The sequence below is a fragment of the Schistocerca gregaria genome, chromosome 4 (genome assembly GCF_023897955.1).
Source record: "Schistocerca gregaria isolate iqSchGreg1 chromosome 4, iqSchGreg1.2, whole genome shotgun sequence".
In the NCBI taxonomy this organism is placed as follows: domain Eukaryota; kingdom Metazoa; phylum Arthropoda; class Insecta; order Orthoptera; family Acrididae; genus Schistocerca; species Schistocerca gregaria.
This window is the reverse complement of record NC_064923.1, coordinates 660,989,566-661,004,120: the sequence shown is the minus strand read 5'-3', so window position 1 is coordinate 661,004,120 and position 14,555 is coordinate 660,989,566. Positions and strand designations below refer to the sequence as shown.

Here is a 14,555-nt window from a genome sequence, read left to right as displayed (position 1 = left end):
GACTACAAGGCAGTTGCTGCTAGCCGGAATACTGTTAACACCCACAACCATCAAAAAGAAACGCAGAGTACACCTATTTAAAAAAGATGATAAAAATGCTCTTAACGCATTTTTAAGAGACAGTCTTCACTCCTTCTGATGTGATCATGAAAGTGTACAAAACATGTGGAATGAATTCAAAGAGAGAGTATCGACAGCAATTGAGAGCTATATACCACATAAATTAATAAGTGATGGTAATGACCCCCCCCCCCCCACCCACCCACACACACACATAATACCCAAGATCAACAAAGTTTTGCCGAAGTTCGAAGTATAGCACATACATAAATGTGAAACACTTTTAATATTTTCCACAATGAAACTCTGTCTCGGAATCTGGCAGAAAACCCAAAGAGATTCTGGTCATACATAAAGCACACCAGTGGCAAGACGCAATCAATTCCTTCACTGCATGATAACAATGGTGAAGTCACTGATGACAGTGCTACTAAAGCAGAGTTATTAAACATGGTTTTCCAAAACTCTTTCACCAAAGAAGAAGAAGAAGTAAATATTCCTGAATTCCAATCAAGAACAAGTGCCAAGATGAGAAACATAGAAGTAGCTCTCCTCAGTGTAGCAAAGCAGCTTAAGTCACTTAACCCTGATAGTCCTGAATTATTTGTTTTTTCAAACTTGATTTATATCTTAACTACATTCATTCACAAGGTTGTAAGGAAGAAAGTAAGAACAATTTTGAGTATTTATTTTTACTTCATATTTCCAAAAAGGGCGTCCTTCCAGAAGGACGTCAGGACAATAAGGGAACATGTTTTTAAAGTATATGACATTGCACAATTAACTTGTTTCGGTTTTCATACTTTCAAACAAACATAAATAAATTTGAATTATGGATTAAAACAGCTAATAAATACAAAAAAACAAAGAAAATAACCTATACACATATTTTATGCACTAGTATGACAAGACAAAAAGCCACAAACATTTTACGCACATAGTAGTGGTTTTTTTGTGGCAACTTCGAGATTTCAGCTGCTTCTTCTTTTTTGTTACATCATCTGTTGGTAATTCAGTAACATAATGTTCTCCTCCATCAAATCTAGAATGTAGTTTTGCCCTCTTACTAGGACGTCTTCTGCTGATAGTTACTATTTTGTGACTTTCAAGAATTGCAGTGACAATTCCACGACGAAATGTCAGGTGGTCTATGGGTTCTTTGTTGTGCTTGTAAAGATCCCAGGCATTTTGCTCTGAAATGTCTATAAAATGTGCAATAATTGGGAAATACCACTTTTTCCCTCTTATAGAGCATCTATAGAGGGATACATTTTGGTCAGATCGATCTATGCCTCACATATGAGTATTGTAGGAGTGTAATAAGTTAGGTTGAGGCACGCTAATCCTTTTCCTTTGTTCCCTGGAAAAACTTGTTACAGATCGTAGTGGTTGCACTCTGTCAAAGTTGGTGGCTACAGTAACAACGTTTTGTCATTCAAACGTACAATGGAAATCCCAGATGCTGAGTCAGAACAAACTTCGTATGATCTTCTATTTTCTTTTATCATTTTATCTACAGATGATAGAGTACAATTCTTAACTCTGTTTCCTCTTATTGTTCCTGTTGTTTCCACACCCCTCTCTTTTAGGTCATGTAGTAGTTCAACGCTTGTAAAGAGGTTATCAAAGTATATTTGATATGGAACATGTGGAAGTAACTGGTCAACAGAAGTCATTACCACACCGTACCACATACCTTTTGTTTCATAGTCCTTACTACATGTGCCAGCTCCTTGGTAGGGTTCGAGCCAAATAATATATCCACCACTTATGCCTCGTCGACAAAATTTGAATCCACATCAGATTGGTTTCCCCTTTTATGAATTGTTTGCCCCCATGACTTCCGACGTATGGGACCATCAATTCATTGATAGAATGATGCTGCACATGAGGCACAAATTGTTTGAATCTATCATTCAGCACACACAGTAATGGGCTGATTTTCCCAAAATGGTCTGATTTATCTAAATTGTCATTGTTGCATACATGCAAATTGGAAAAGATAAAGTCAAATTCACCTCTGGACATGACATTTGTTACGAGGTCGTTGTGACTGTCTATATCTGATTGCCAGTACATCTTTCTGCGTGACACTGTTACATTTCCACTTAACAGAAGTATTGCAACAAACACCAACATTTCATCTTCTGAACAATCACCTAGTCTATATCTCTTGGCTGCATACTGATTAGTGTAAGTGACCATCATTAGAAGCACTTCGTTATCAAAAAACTGTTGGAAATATTCAAGTGGTGTTTGCCCTTTCTTCATTCCAACTGTGAACATTAGAGGCCATACAGGTGTTGGATTAAATATTTCACCACTTTTCCGCTTATATTTCTTGAGGTTTAGAGCTTTATTCTTCGATAGCCTTGCTGGTTTGTTTGTGGTTGTTGTTGTTGTTATTGTTGCTGTTTTTGTGCTGCTGAAGGGTCCTGGAACAACATCAGAGGTAAAGGATTGTTTCCTTGTTGCATTCATAGCATTACCATTGGTAGAAATGGCCAAGTCACAAAAGGCCGTAGCACTGAGCTGACTTGCTCGTAATTTATCTACACTTGGATTTTCTTCAGCACAATAATCTTCATCTGTTATGTCATAAGTTGAATTTAGAGGAGGGTGGAATGTTACATTCACACCAGTATTAGGTATTTCCTCATCTTTTTATTCTAACATGTTCAAAAGTTCCATCAGTGTACATCGTTTTTGTGAATACAGAATGATAACATATTACCCTGACATCTTTCTGGAAGGATGGTTGAAAACATTATTGAATTACAACCAATGAAAACTTTCAATCATAATATGAACCCATAAATAATATAGGTTAATTCTTTAAGATATTATATGACAAATTTCAGAATTATTGGCGCAATATGAAAGAAAATATACATACCCATCGATGACAAGGTCAGTCAGTTCATCCGTGGTAAAATCGGCCCTATTTCCAAGACACAGTTTCTCACTCACTATGAATGACACTGTCAAACTGATTGTTGCAGCGCCCAACTGACTCTGCCTACTTCATATAACATAGTGTCACAGTCCATTGCAGCAATGCGTTATTCACAAAAATAAATAATTTTAACAGTGAGTGATGTCGCCCTTCCAGAAGGATGTCGGGGTTATCTGGGTTAATAAAGGCAAGGGTTCCAGTACAGATCAAATACTAGTCAGGTTCCTTTCAGAGTATGCTGATACTACCTAAAGACTGGAAAATTGCTCCAAAATGGGAAATAGGAGTAATTCTATGAATTACAGGCCCACAGCATTAATGTTGATTTGCAGTAGGGTTTTGGAACATATACTGCATTTGAACATTGTGAATTACCTCAAAGAAAACAATTTATTGTCACTTAGTCATCATGGATCCAGAAACATAATTCTTGTGAAACACAACTAGCTCTTAATACTCATGAAGTAATGAGTGATATCAACATGGTATGTCAAATTGATTCCATATTTTTATATTTCCGGAAAGCTTTCGACACCATTCATCATAAGCTTCTTCTGACCAAACTGCATGCCTATGGATATCACCTCAGTTGTGCGACTGGATTCTTGATTTCCTGTCAGAAAGCTCACAGTTCTTAGTAATAGATGGAAAGCCTTCGAGTAAAGCAGAAGTAATATCTGGCATGCCCCAAGGAAGTTATAGGCCCTCTTTTGTTCCTGATCTATATTAATGACTTAGGAGACAATCTGAGTAGCCCCCTCAGATTGTTCGCAGATGATGCTGTAATTTCCATCTTTTAAAGTCACGCAATGACCAAAACAAATTGAAAAATGATTTAGATAAGATATCTGCATGGTGGGAAAAGTGACAATTGACTCTGAATAAAGAATAGTGTGAAGTTATTATGCGATAAGTCACACAAATCTGAAGGCTGTAAATTCAACTAAATACTTACAGATTATAATTACAAATAACCTATACTGGAACGATCACACTGATAATGTTTTGCGTAGAGCAAACCAAAGACTGTGATTCATTGGCAGAACACTTAGAAGGCACAACATGTCTACTAAAGAGACTGCTTACACTACACTTGTCCACCCTATTCTGGATCATTGCTGTGCAGTGTGGGATGTGCATCAGGTGGGACTGACGGATGACATTGAAGAAGTTCAAAAAACGGAAGCTTGTTTTGTATTATCGTGAAGTTGGATAGATAGTGCTACAGACATGATACGTGAACTGGAGTGGCAATCATTAAAACAAAGGCACTTCTTGTTGTGACAGGATCTTCTCAAGAAATTTCAGTCACCAGTTTTCTCCTCCAGTTGTGAAAACATTCTATTGGCTCCCACCTACAAAGGGAGAAAAGACCATCACAATAAAGTAAGAGATATCAGGGCCTGCACAGATAAATTTAAGTGCTCAAATTTCCCATGCACTTTTTGAGAGTGGAACTGTAGAGAGGCAGCTTGAAGGTGTTTCATTGAACCCCCTCCCAGGCACTTTATTGTGAATAGCAGAGTAATCACATAGATGTAGGTGTTATCTAAAAGTTTATCTCTTACTCTCCATAACAATCAATTTCTTATCACCTCCAATAAAGGTTCCTCACGGAGTGGACTGCCTGCATATGAGGGTGTCCCAGAATGTAATGCACCACAGCTTTTTCTTCTACAGTTCTTTATTGAACATAATGAGTATTACACACACAAAAGAATGGTGTTTTATCCATACAATCTATTTTTCCATGTAATCTCCATGCCATCCTATGGCATTCTTCCAGCACAAAACAAGGGTGTGTAGGCCCTGTCAGTACCAATACTTGTCCTAATGCTGGAGCCATGCTTCACTATGTGAATCACCCTTTCTCAAAGTGTGTTCCACAAATGGCATCCTTCAATGGCCCAAACAAGTGGAAGTCTGAGGGGGCTAGGTCAGGGCTGTAGGGTGGATGGGATAACACTGTCCAACCCTGTTTGGGGATGTGTTCAGCAGTCCCCAGACTTTTATGGGGCCGAGCGATGTTGTGTTGCAAAAAATCATCTCCTGGGTTGTTGTGGTGCCGAAGTCACTGTAAACACATTGAGGGAATTGGGTGATAGTTGTAGGTAAACAACTAGTATTCTCTCATATGACAATTTATTAGCACTTCACGTCTACACCGATACAAGTCCATGAGGCTAACTACCTCGTTAGCGGAAAACATCCTCCAAAACTCTCCATCTCAAAGATAGCACACTTACACTCTTTACAAATATCGATATTTACGGCGCTGCACGCCACATAGCCCCCCACCCCCCCCCCCCCCGCGCAGTATGGAGTACGTCCCTGTGAATGTGGGGAGAGGGGGTGAGAAGTTCGGAAGGTAACATACAGTTCTTCAGCGTCAGGCGGAAGCGGTCGACTGGTAGGAGACCGGGGGGTGAAACCCGGTACGTCGACGGCAAAATCAGCAAGCGAAGCCGGCGGCCGAAGACGACGTCCTGTCCTGGAGTGGAGGTGTAGCACTTCGTCTGCAGGCAGGCGGAGAATCACCTTGCCAGAAGGCCTAACAAAGGCACGCAAATTGCCACACGCAGCACTTGTGATTAATTTAAAGCGACGCACCACACGAGTTTCTGCACTTCCTCCCTCAATTTTGTCACACGAGAGTAACACACACGCCTTATCACCATCAACAACAACAGATAATTTATGTATGTCATCAGGATGTACATGTGTTGTGAATTCTTGGGTGGCACCTGTACGAGCCAGGGGGGGGGGGGGGGGGGCGGCAGGGAGGTGTGGGGAAGCCATGGCAGGGAGAAGCGTTTGCGGAGAGGGGTGTGGCAGGTGCACTGGACTGCGCAGGCGACAACCTCGGGTGATCAACTGACGGCCGAGGGAGTGTGGCCGAAGGCAACGAGGAGCCCACATGGATTGAACGGCGTGACCAAGAGCTGTCACACGAAGATGGTGACACAATGGTAGAATCCAAGTGGTTGGCAGCTCGACTGCGAGGGCTGGGAGGAGTGAAGCCTCGAAAAGTTTGGCCACTCGAATTAGATGAGAGCGGAGAAGAAGAAGCAGTGCTCGGCAAAGAAGCCCGCTGTGGAGAATCAGTACCCGAATGTATGGTATGAGAAGATGAGTGGCCACTTGAAGTAGGACTGGAAGAGATAGGGGCCGAATCAGGGGGGTCCACCTGAGGCTCAATGAAAGCTGGTTTCACTCGGTTGAGTGAGACCGTGGTTACAGAGTCTTTTATGAGGAGGTCCATGTTATTCCCGGAGCGTTTGACAACCTTGTAAGGACCTGTGTAGGGTGACTGAAGTGGGGCTTTGATTGAGTCATCTCTGAGAAACACATACCCACAAGAGTCTAGAGTGCGCGGTATGTACACGCGCGGAGGTGTATGACTAGCCGGAAGTGGCGGCTGAAGTTTGCTGCAGTGCAAGCGCACTCGCTCGAGAAGTGAAGGGAGTTCGGAGGGCCGAGGAAGTGGGGTGGGAGCGACTAATTCTCCAGGCAAAACCACCGGTTGGCCATACACAAACTCGGCTATGGAACCCTTGAGATCTTCCTTGAAAGTCGCATGAAGGCCAAGAAGCACCAAGGGCAGTGCTTCTGTCCATAGTGAGTCATGACAACGCAAGGCAGACTTTAAGGTACGATGCCATCGCTCGACAAGCCCATTGCTTTGGGGGTGGTATGCAGAAGTATGAATTTTGACAATACCACACATTTTACATAAATCGGAGAAAACTGAAGACTCAAATTGCCGTCCCTGGTCAGTAGTGAGGTAAACAGGTGAGCCAAATCTAGAGATCCACGAATCTAAGAATGCTCGGCTTATTGTCTCAGAGGTAATGTTTGGAATAGGCACGGCCTCAGCCCACCGAGTCATCCTGTCAATGGCTGTAAACAAGGGGGGGGCAAAGGTCCTACGAGGTCCACATGAACATGATGAAACCGGCCTGGCGGTTGGGCAAAACAGCCAAGGGATGGGGAAGTGTGCCTGGAAACTTTGTTCTGTTGACACAACAAGCATGTCCGGGCCCAAGACTGACAGTTGCGGCGCATGTCTCTCCAAACAAACCGTTCAGATACCAGACGGGTGGAAGCTTTGACACCGGGGTGTGCTAATGTGTGTAATTTGTCAAAGACCTGGCGCTGAAGGGGCTTAGGAATGAACGGCCGCAACGTACCAGTCGATTCATCACACCACACTAATTCAGGTATGCCGGGGAAAGTAGAGCGTACCGGTTTGAGAGAGGAGCTGTGGTCCGAAATCAACTGCATGGTATCAGGGTCCGCCGATTGCAACCGAGGTAGGTCTGCTAAGTCAATTAAGGTTGTGACAGCACCTACACGCGAGAGAAAATCAGCAACCACATTGTCCGCTCCTCGGATGTAGCGAATGTCATTTGTAAATTGCAAGATGTAGTCGATGTGACGAAAGCGTCGTGGGGGCGGATCAGACGAAGGATTTTTTATCGCAGGAACCAACGGCTTGTGATCAGTGAGCACATAGAAATCTCGTCCCTCAACATCAGTTCTGAAGTGTTGTATGGCCTCGTACACTGCAAGTAATTCTCTGTCGAATGCTGAGTATTTCTTCTGTGCAGTGTTTAACTTTTTTGAGAAAAACTGCAGGGGTGTCGTAACATCATTGTATGTCAGACTCAGTACTGCGCCGACAGCACTGTCACTAGCGTCAGTAGTGATAAACATTGTCGCGTCCGCACGTGGGTGAGCAATAGTGACAGCGGAGGCCAACAGCTGTTTGAGTTCGTTAAATGCCTTGTCCATGTCTGGTGTCCATGGGACCTGGCGGGTGCCGGACGTTTGTGAGCCTGCGAGTGCATCTGTGAGAGGTGCCTGCACCGCAGAAGCAGCTGGCAAATGTTTACGGTAATAATTAACTGTTCCGATGAACCTGCGTAATTCCCTATAGGTCTGGGGGCGTGTCATCTCAAGAACAGGCTTGATCTTGTCCTGCGGTGGTGTCAGACCGTCCGACGACACAACATAACTTAGGAATGTGACGGATGACTGGTGCAATTGAGTCTTTTTATTGTTCAGTTCTATACCAGCAGCTGCTAACGTGTCTGTCACGACTTGAACACGCTCCTTACTCTGTTCCAAAGTATGAGCAAAAACCAATATGTCGTCCATGTATACGAAACAAAAGTCTAAATTGGATAAGGTTTGATTGATGAAACGCTGCCACGTTTGGGGGGCGTTTTTCAACCCAAGCAGCATAAATTTGTATTGAAACAACCCGAAGGGAGTGGTTATGGCAGTCTTTTCAATATCCTCCGGAGCCATGGGGATCTGATGAAATGCGTGCTTGCAGTCCAAAACAGAGAAGTACTCTGCACCTGCGAGCGCATGATTGAAGTCTGCAATGTGTGGGACCGGGTATTTATCAATGGTGGTGCGGGCATTTAAACGCCTATAGTCTCCGACCATACGCCAAGTACCGTCTTTCTTTTGATCAAACAAGATAGGACTAGCCCAGCAACCGGAAGAAGGTTCAATTATTCCCTTTTGTAATAAATCATCTAATTTTTCTTTTGCAATTTTCATAAATTCCGGCTTGAGGCGGCGTGGGCGTTGCGATATGGGTGGCCCAGCGGTTAGACGTAACCGCTGAACTGTGCCATTAGTGACTATTGCAATACGTGGCGCGGCAAAACAGTCAGATGTCCGTGAAGCGGAGCAGGCGGTGGCAGGCAATCAAAGCTGTGGCGCTGAGGCGTGCCAATGGCTCGAAGGCTGCGTAGCGAACGCACGCATGTTAACCTGGGCGAGGTTGGTACACTGGTTTTTGGTAGCGGGCCGTGCCACTACGCGCGCTGTAGGCCCGAGTGGGTGTGGCCTAACAGCAGACGGCTGTATTTCATTGCCACGGGCTTGGGAGTTTAATTGTTCATTCGAAACGCATGGAACATGAGCACACAGGCATACACTATCATTACAAGGGGGAATGCTGACACAGTTTGCAGAGTTCACAACATTGTCATTAATGTGTGCGGGCACGGTAACACCAGATTGGCACGGACTAACCTTGTCTGTAGCCGACGAGTCGTCCGCTTGTAGTGACGCGAGGCGTTGTTGTGTGGAGGTCAACTCGTGATGTATGTCGCGGGGATGCAACAGCATTTCCCTACGTTCCATCCGCAAGTTCGGAGACTCGGCGCGCTCCGCTAGCCACTCGTTTGTCCAAGATAGGTTTGGGCACTTCTTAGCCCAGCGCACATGTTTGGTGTTAGCCGAACTGTCGCTCGGAGGAGCGAAAGGAATATGATTGTTCAGTGGGGGGTAAAACACAGTATTTTTCACAAAATCTAGTGACAACTGATAGTGCCTGAGGAAATCAATTCCGAGAATAGGTTCTTCAACTGTTGACTCTAAAAACGTCCACTTCAGCTTGCACTCGGGCGAAAGTTTCACTGTATACAGTGTAGAACCCGAACACTGTAAGGTAGACAAGTTCACTGCACGAAGTACTGTTTTGTGCAGTTGCACTTTATTGGTCGCTAGGCGAGCCGGTAGCAAAGAGACATCTGCGCCAGTGTCTACCAGAAACCGTACACCCGATTGCAAATCTCGGACATAGACTCAACCACACTTACTGTTGTTGTCCAAAACGGAATGCAACATTGGATGGTGCACGTTGTTTATGTCGCAGGAGGTGGCACCACTGCCTACCTGCGGTTGGAGTTTGGGTAAGAGCACGGCGACTGGCATTTGCGTGCTTGCTCCCCGAATCTCGCGTGGAAGAAACAGTAAGATTGAGCAGGCCTGTGTTCCTGTGGGTAGTAACTAGGTGATGGAGTATGCGACCCAGAATCTTCCACCGAGGCCGGTGCGCTGTCGTTGGGCGGAGCTGGAGGTGCAGGTAGGGCGGCTAGTTTAACAAACTTGTTATTAGCAGCACCAGACAAGGGCGTGGTGTTGGACAGCTTCTTAGTGCGGTCACGTCCAGAATGCAGTGCGTGGAGCTCACGCTGCCTGGCGGAGTAAGCTCTATCGGCGGCACGTAAACGTTCATTTACTGGCCTATCCTCATACGCAGAGATTGCAGTCTGGACAGGCAGAGGCAGCTTTTCTGTCCAGATTTCTGCGAGTGTGTCATCAGGCATAACTTGCTCGTCGATGAGAAGACGGATGCACCGTCACAGCTGGGACGGAGTCCTGTCGCCGAGACGCTCTTCGTAAATTAGCTGTCGCACGTTTTCTCTCCTGGTTTTTGAGACGCGCTCCAGTATCGTCTGTTTCGCCATAGCATACTTCTCTGCTAGGGGCGGTGCTTTGACCAGATCGTAAATTAAATTGACGCGGTCGTGAAGGTGGTTCATGAGGCACACGAAGCGCACGTCGTCGTCCAAAGCACAGACATTGAATGTTTGCTCAACCAGGTTGAACCAAAATTCCGGGTGAGCTGGTTTGAAGTCTGGTAGTTTCGGCAGATTCGGCACAGCAGTCACTGTGGAGGTGCACCTATTTCTTCGGATGGGAGTAGAGCACGAAGAGGATAGAGTGTCCGAATTATTGGCGTCCTGTAATGCGGGTATTGCAAAGTTCACTTGACGCCGGGGGGGCGGCTGAGAAGCGACGGACGCACGAACAGTGTGAGAATCGTAGTCACAATGTGCATTCTCATTGACTAGATAGCTCGGAGAGAAGCCGCTAGTACTTACGTACGCCGGTGAATGTCCGTTATGCACTCTGTATTCATTCGGCCGTGAATGGTGGGGGTGGTTGTAAATGTCCGGGTAATTACTGTCCAGCACAGAATTGTTGACTTGATTATGAGCAACACAAGGATCCCACACATGTCCACAAGGATGCACACTCGATGTGATATTGTCTGTTTGACGAGCATTGAGCACATGTTGACTAACCGGCGCGGAAGGATACACACGTGGCGGGAACTGGCTCGGTATTGAATTTACTGCTGGATTTTCCAAAGTGGCAAGATTCCGCTCGACACCACGAACTGTATTGAATTGTGCGTTCGACACAGGAGTAGGAATGTTCCGAACAACACTCTGTGGAGAACACGTGGAAAAGTCTAGGCTAACAAAGCCAGAGTCCGCGACCGTTGGCGGTTGGCAGAAACTGTCTGCACTCGATGAATTCCACTGCATGTTCGGACTGAAAGATTCCGAAGGATCTAGCGGCATACCCACTACGACGGCAGGGATGCTGGAGAGATGTTGCTGAGATCCGGGCAGCGGTGAGTGCTGAAAGGTCATTGTCTGAAGCTAAAACACCGGCCCTCGCGATCGCGAAAAGAAAACCGACGCGGTAGGCGCGTAAATAACACTTCGTGCCGTAACTTGAACGCGTATTACACAAAACGGGGTCACCAGTGAGGGAATTGGGTGATAGTTGTAGGTAAACAACTAGTATTCTCTCATATGACAATTTATTAGCACTTCACGTCTACACCGATACAAGTCCATGAGGCTAACTACCTCGTTAGCGGAAAACATCCTCCAAAACTCTCCATCTCAAAGATAGCACACTTACACTCTTTACAAATATCGATATTTACGGTGCTGCACGCCACAACATCTTTTGTTAATGTGTTGACATATGCTTCTGAATTAATGGTACCACCTCTTGGCATCACAGCAATGAGAATCACACCTGCACAGTCCTGTAACACAGTGATGGTGGGCATTACTGGGAGAAGCAGCTGCTTTGAATTATTTCTTCTGCATGGAGTGGGAATGGCGCCATCCCATCAACTGTTGTTTAGTTTCGGGCTCAAAATGGTGAACCCAGGTTTCATCATTTGTCACAATCTGGGAGAAGAAGGCTTCCCCCTCAGCTCCAAAATGTTGCAACAAATCAAGACAAATGTTTTTTCTGTGAAATTTGTGATCCACTGTTAGACACCACAGGACCCTTCTTGCATACACTTTTCAATAACCAAGAGTGGGGATAATTGTAACCACACTTCCTTTGCTGATTGACAGATAAAGTGTTAACTGCTGAGTCATAATGCCTCTTTCCTTGCGTATGACAACATAAGCTTACTGCAACATGTCAAGTGTGACAGCCATGGAGGGTCTCCCCAACAACTTCAAATCATGGAGCTCTGCTGAACTGCCTTATGATGACCTCACCCTTCACACCCAGTGACTAACTGTACTTCTGTCAAGAGCAGATGCTCCAAAGACTTTGTTCAAGCATTTATGGATATTCCCAACAGTTTCTTTCTCTGCAGTGAGAAATTCAATCACAGCACATTGCTTGTAACTTACATCATCTACAGACGCCATTTTGAAACTGATCTACAGCTTCGCTATATGTTGGAATTGATGGAAACTTGGTGTTCACGCTCAGAAGACTTGAAATAATACATACGTAATGTTTCACATTCATAACATTGTTTTCAACTGAGAAAAAAATTGTGGTGCATTACTTTCTGGGCAACCCTAGTACTTGAACTTCTTTAATTGGTGTTCCATAAAGTGTCTATGCCCTTTCCAGTTATAAAGTGGGTCAGGTAATTAAGTACACTTAGGAAAAAAATCGCAATTTATTTTTTTCAAAGCAAAAACTTATTTTTACAAAAAAGAGCATTTCCCAGACTATTTTTCTAAATAGCTGCCTCCTCAGTTCAGACATTTGTCATAGCACAAAACCAGCTTTTCTATACCCTCATCATGTGTCATCATCACTGTCTGAGCAACTTCCTCCCAAATCACACTTTAAGTTCAAGAGCAAGTCTTAGCCAGAAGGTGCAAGTTTGGAGCTGTAACACAAGTTATCAAATGGTTCCCAATGGAATTACCGAACAGGATTTTGAATGACATCAGCTGAATGGAGATGTGTGTTGTCATGATGCAACATCTTTAAAAGATTTTAAGAAAAGGCCAAGATGGTGAAACCATCTGAAATTTATGATTTATTTCTCTGCTCAACATAGCTGTAAAATAATCACCTGCATTATAATGTAACTTACTTCCACTTAACTCATCGTCTCATTTTTTCTTCTCCTCCTATCTTGTATACTCAAAATTTAATGTGCCATTACTTATATTAGTTGCTTGCCTGTTACTGTTAGTATCATCTGTGTTGAAAATCATTTCTGTTCCACCTATTGGTACTATAGCAAATGGTAATAACGAAATGGGTTTCACAATATTATTATCTTGACTATGTATATTTTTATTCATAAGTCCTTTCTCATATTCTAATCTTTTAATTCGAATCATTAATCATCATTGCTTTTGTATGTACAATCTTAGTAGTTACTTTTTGTAAGCTATTTTTTGTTTCTTGTAAATACTTTTATAAAATTTGAATATTTTTATTTAAATCAGCTTCAGCTGCCTTTATAGCATGCACACTTTCTAATTTGCTGTCTAGCTTGTCCTCTACTATTTCTAGTTGTACATCTATTTCTTATAAGTTTTTAAATACCATTTCTAATCTTTGTTTTAAATGATCCCTTGTCTGATTTGTCTGAGATATGAAAAATCAGACCTTTTCTCTTCCATTTTTGAAAACATATTGTTCATTTACTCTTCTAAATTTGTGTACTCATTTGTGAAAATTGCTCAGATACAGCTTGCCTTGATATCTCCATTGTCATACTTTCTTCTATGAAAGGCATGTTATTGAGTAAATTGCCAACATTTTATGAACAGCAATATAAAATTATTTATACCAATTAGATAAAAGTTGTCCAGATGAGTAGATGCATTTGGATAAGAATGTATGCATGTAACCACATCCCATAATGTGTACACGACATGTATGCTCACCACATGATCCACACCAGTTCAGAGTGTAGTACGGGCTGTGTCAGTGGAACAGTGCAAAGGGTATGGTGGTACTCACAGTGGACCTGTAGGCATTCACTGTGGAAATTTACATAGCAACAAAATTGAGGATACTGTGTGGTCAGCTTGTTTGCTGAGAAGTTTAATGATGTCAAAGTGACTGCAATGGAGGCCAAACATCTCTTAGTCTGAAAATGGCGTCAGGCAGGATCTGTTTTGAACAAGCCAAAATACATTTCAAAATATGCATGCAGACCAGAAAATGTGGCTGCAGTTCACCAGAAATTGCTTCAGAGTCCTATCAAATCAAGAGACTGGCATATCACATCAATCATGCAGATGAATATCCACCTGCATTCTTACTGAGTGGCTTTTGTTCATGCATTAAAACCAGCAGATGCTCCTCAGTGCCTCCATTTTTGTGAGTGACTGTTCACTGAGACAACAATGAATAGCTTGTACATGGATCTGTTCTTTATTCTGATGATGCCTGGTTCCACATGAGTGGTTGCATCAACTTGCAGAATCACAGGTTCTGGGTAACAACTTCCACAAAACACCACAGCATGATAAGAAGGTTGGGGTTTGGTGTGCAGTGCCTACAGGTTATTGGTCCAGTCTCTTTCCATCAGACGATGACTTTGGCATGTTACATTGTCAACATTTTTGCATACCACCCACTGCTCTGCCCTCAGTCTTTGGGCCCACACTTGGTGTTGAAATGTGGGACAATAAACTCTCCATTC

At 43.7% G+C, this 14,555-nt stretch overlaps 2 protein-coding genes across 2 annotated transcripts; both read right to left on the bottom strand.

Moving 5' to 3' along the window:
- Nucleotides 1-897: 897 nt before the first annotated feature.
- LOC126267854 (piggyBac transposable element-derived protein 2-like) lies at nt 898-1,736 on the bottom strand. Its single transcript, XM_049973164.1, has 4 exons — nt 1,502-1,736; nt 1,358-1,420; nt 994-1,262; nt 898-906 (listed from the first exon to the last, which is right to left on the bottom strand). The coding sequence occupies exons 1-4, from the start codon at nt 1,734-1,736 to the stop codon at nt 898-900; spliced, it is 576 nt and encodes a 191-aa protein (XP_049829121.1).
- Nucleotides 1,737-1,776: 40 nt separating this feature from the next.
- Nucleotides 1,777-2,828, bottom strand: LOC126267853 (piggyBac transposable element-derived protein 3-like). Its single transcript, XM_049973163.1, has 3 exons — nt 2,795-2,828; nt 2,550-2,720; nt 1,777-2,435 (listed from the first exon to the last, which is right to left on the bottom strand). The coding sequence occupies exons 1-3, from the start codon at nt 2,826-2,828 to the stop codon at nt 1,777-1,779; spliced, it is 864 nt and encodes a 287-aa protein (XP_049829120.1).
- Between the last annotated feature and the right edge of the window lie 11,727 nt (nt 2,829-14,555).

Excerpts from the sequence above, each read along its gene's own strand:
- LOC126267854 (XM_049973164.1), bottom strand. The coding sequence starts at position 1,736 with ATGACTTCTGTTGACCAGTTACTTCCACATGTTCCATATCAAATATAC. Across the intron at positions 1,421-1,501 it reads ATCTGGGATTTCCATTGTAC|GGAACAAAGGAAAAGGATTA; the intron begins GTTTGAATGACA and ends AAGTTTTTCCAG. Across the intron at positions 1,263-1,357 it reads CACTCCTACAATACTCATAT|ACATTTCAGAGCAAAATGCC; the intron begins GTGAGGCATAGA and ends CACATTTTATAG.
- LOC126267853 (XM_049973163.1), bottom strand. The coding sequence starts at position 2,828 with ATGTTTTCAACCATCCTTCCAGAAAGATGTCAGG. Across the intron at positions 2,721-2,794 it reads CCTTCCAGAAAGATGTCAGG|ATGAGGAAATACCTAATACT; the intron begins GTAATATGTTAT and ends TAGAATAAAAAG. Across the intron at positions 2,436-2,549 it reads CTTGGCCATTTCTACCAATG|CAAGGCTATCGAAGAATAAA; the intron begins GTAATGCTATGA and ends CAAACAAACCAG.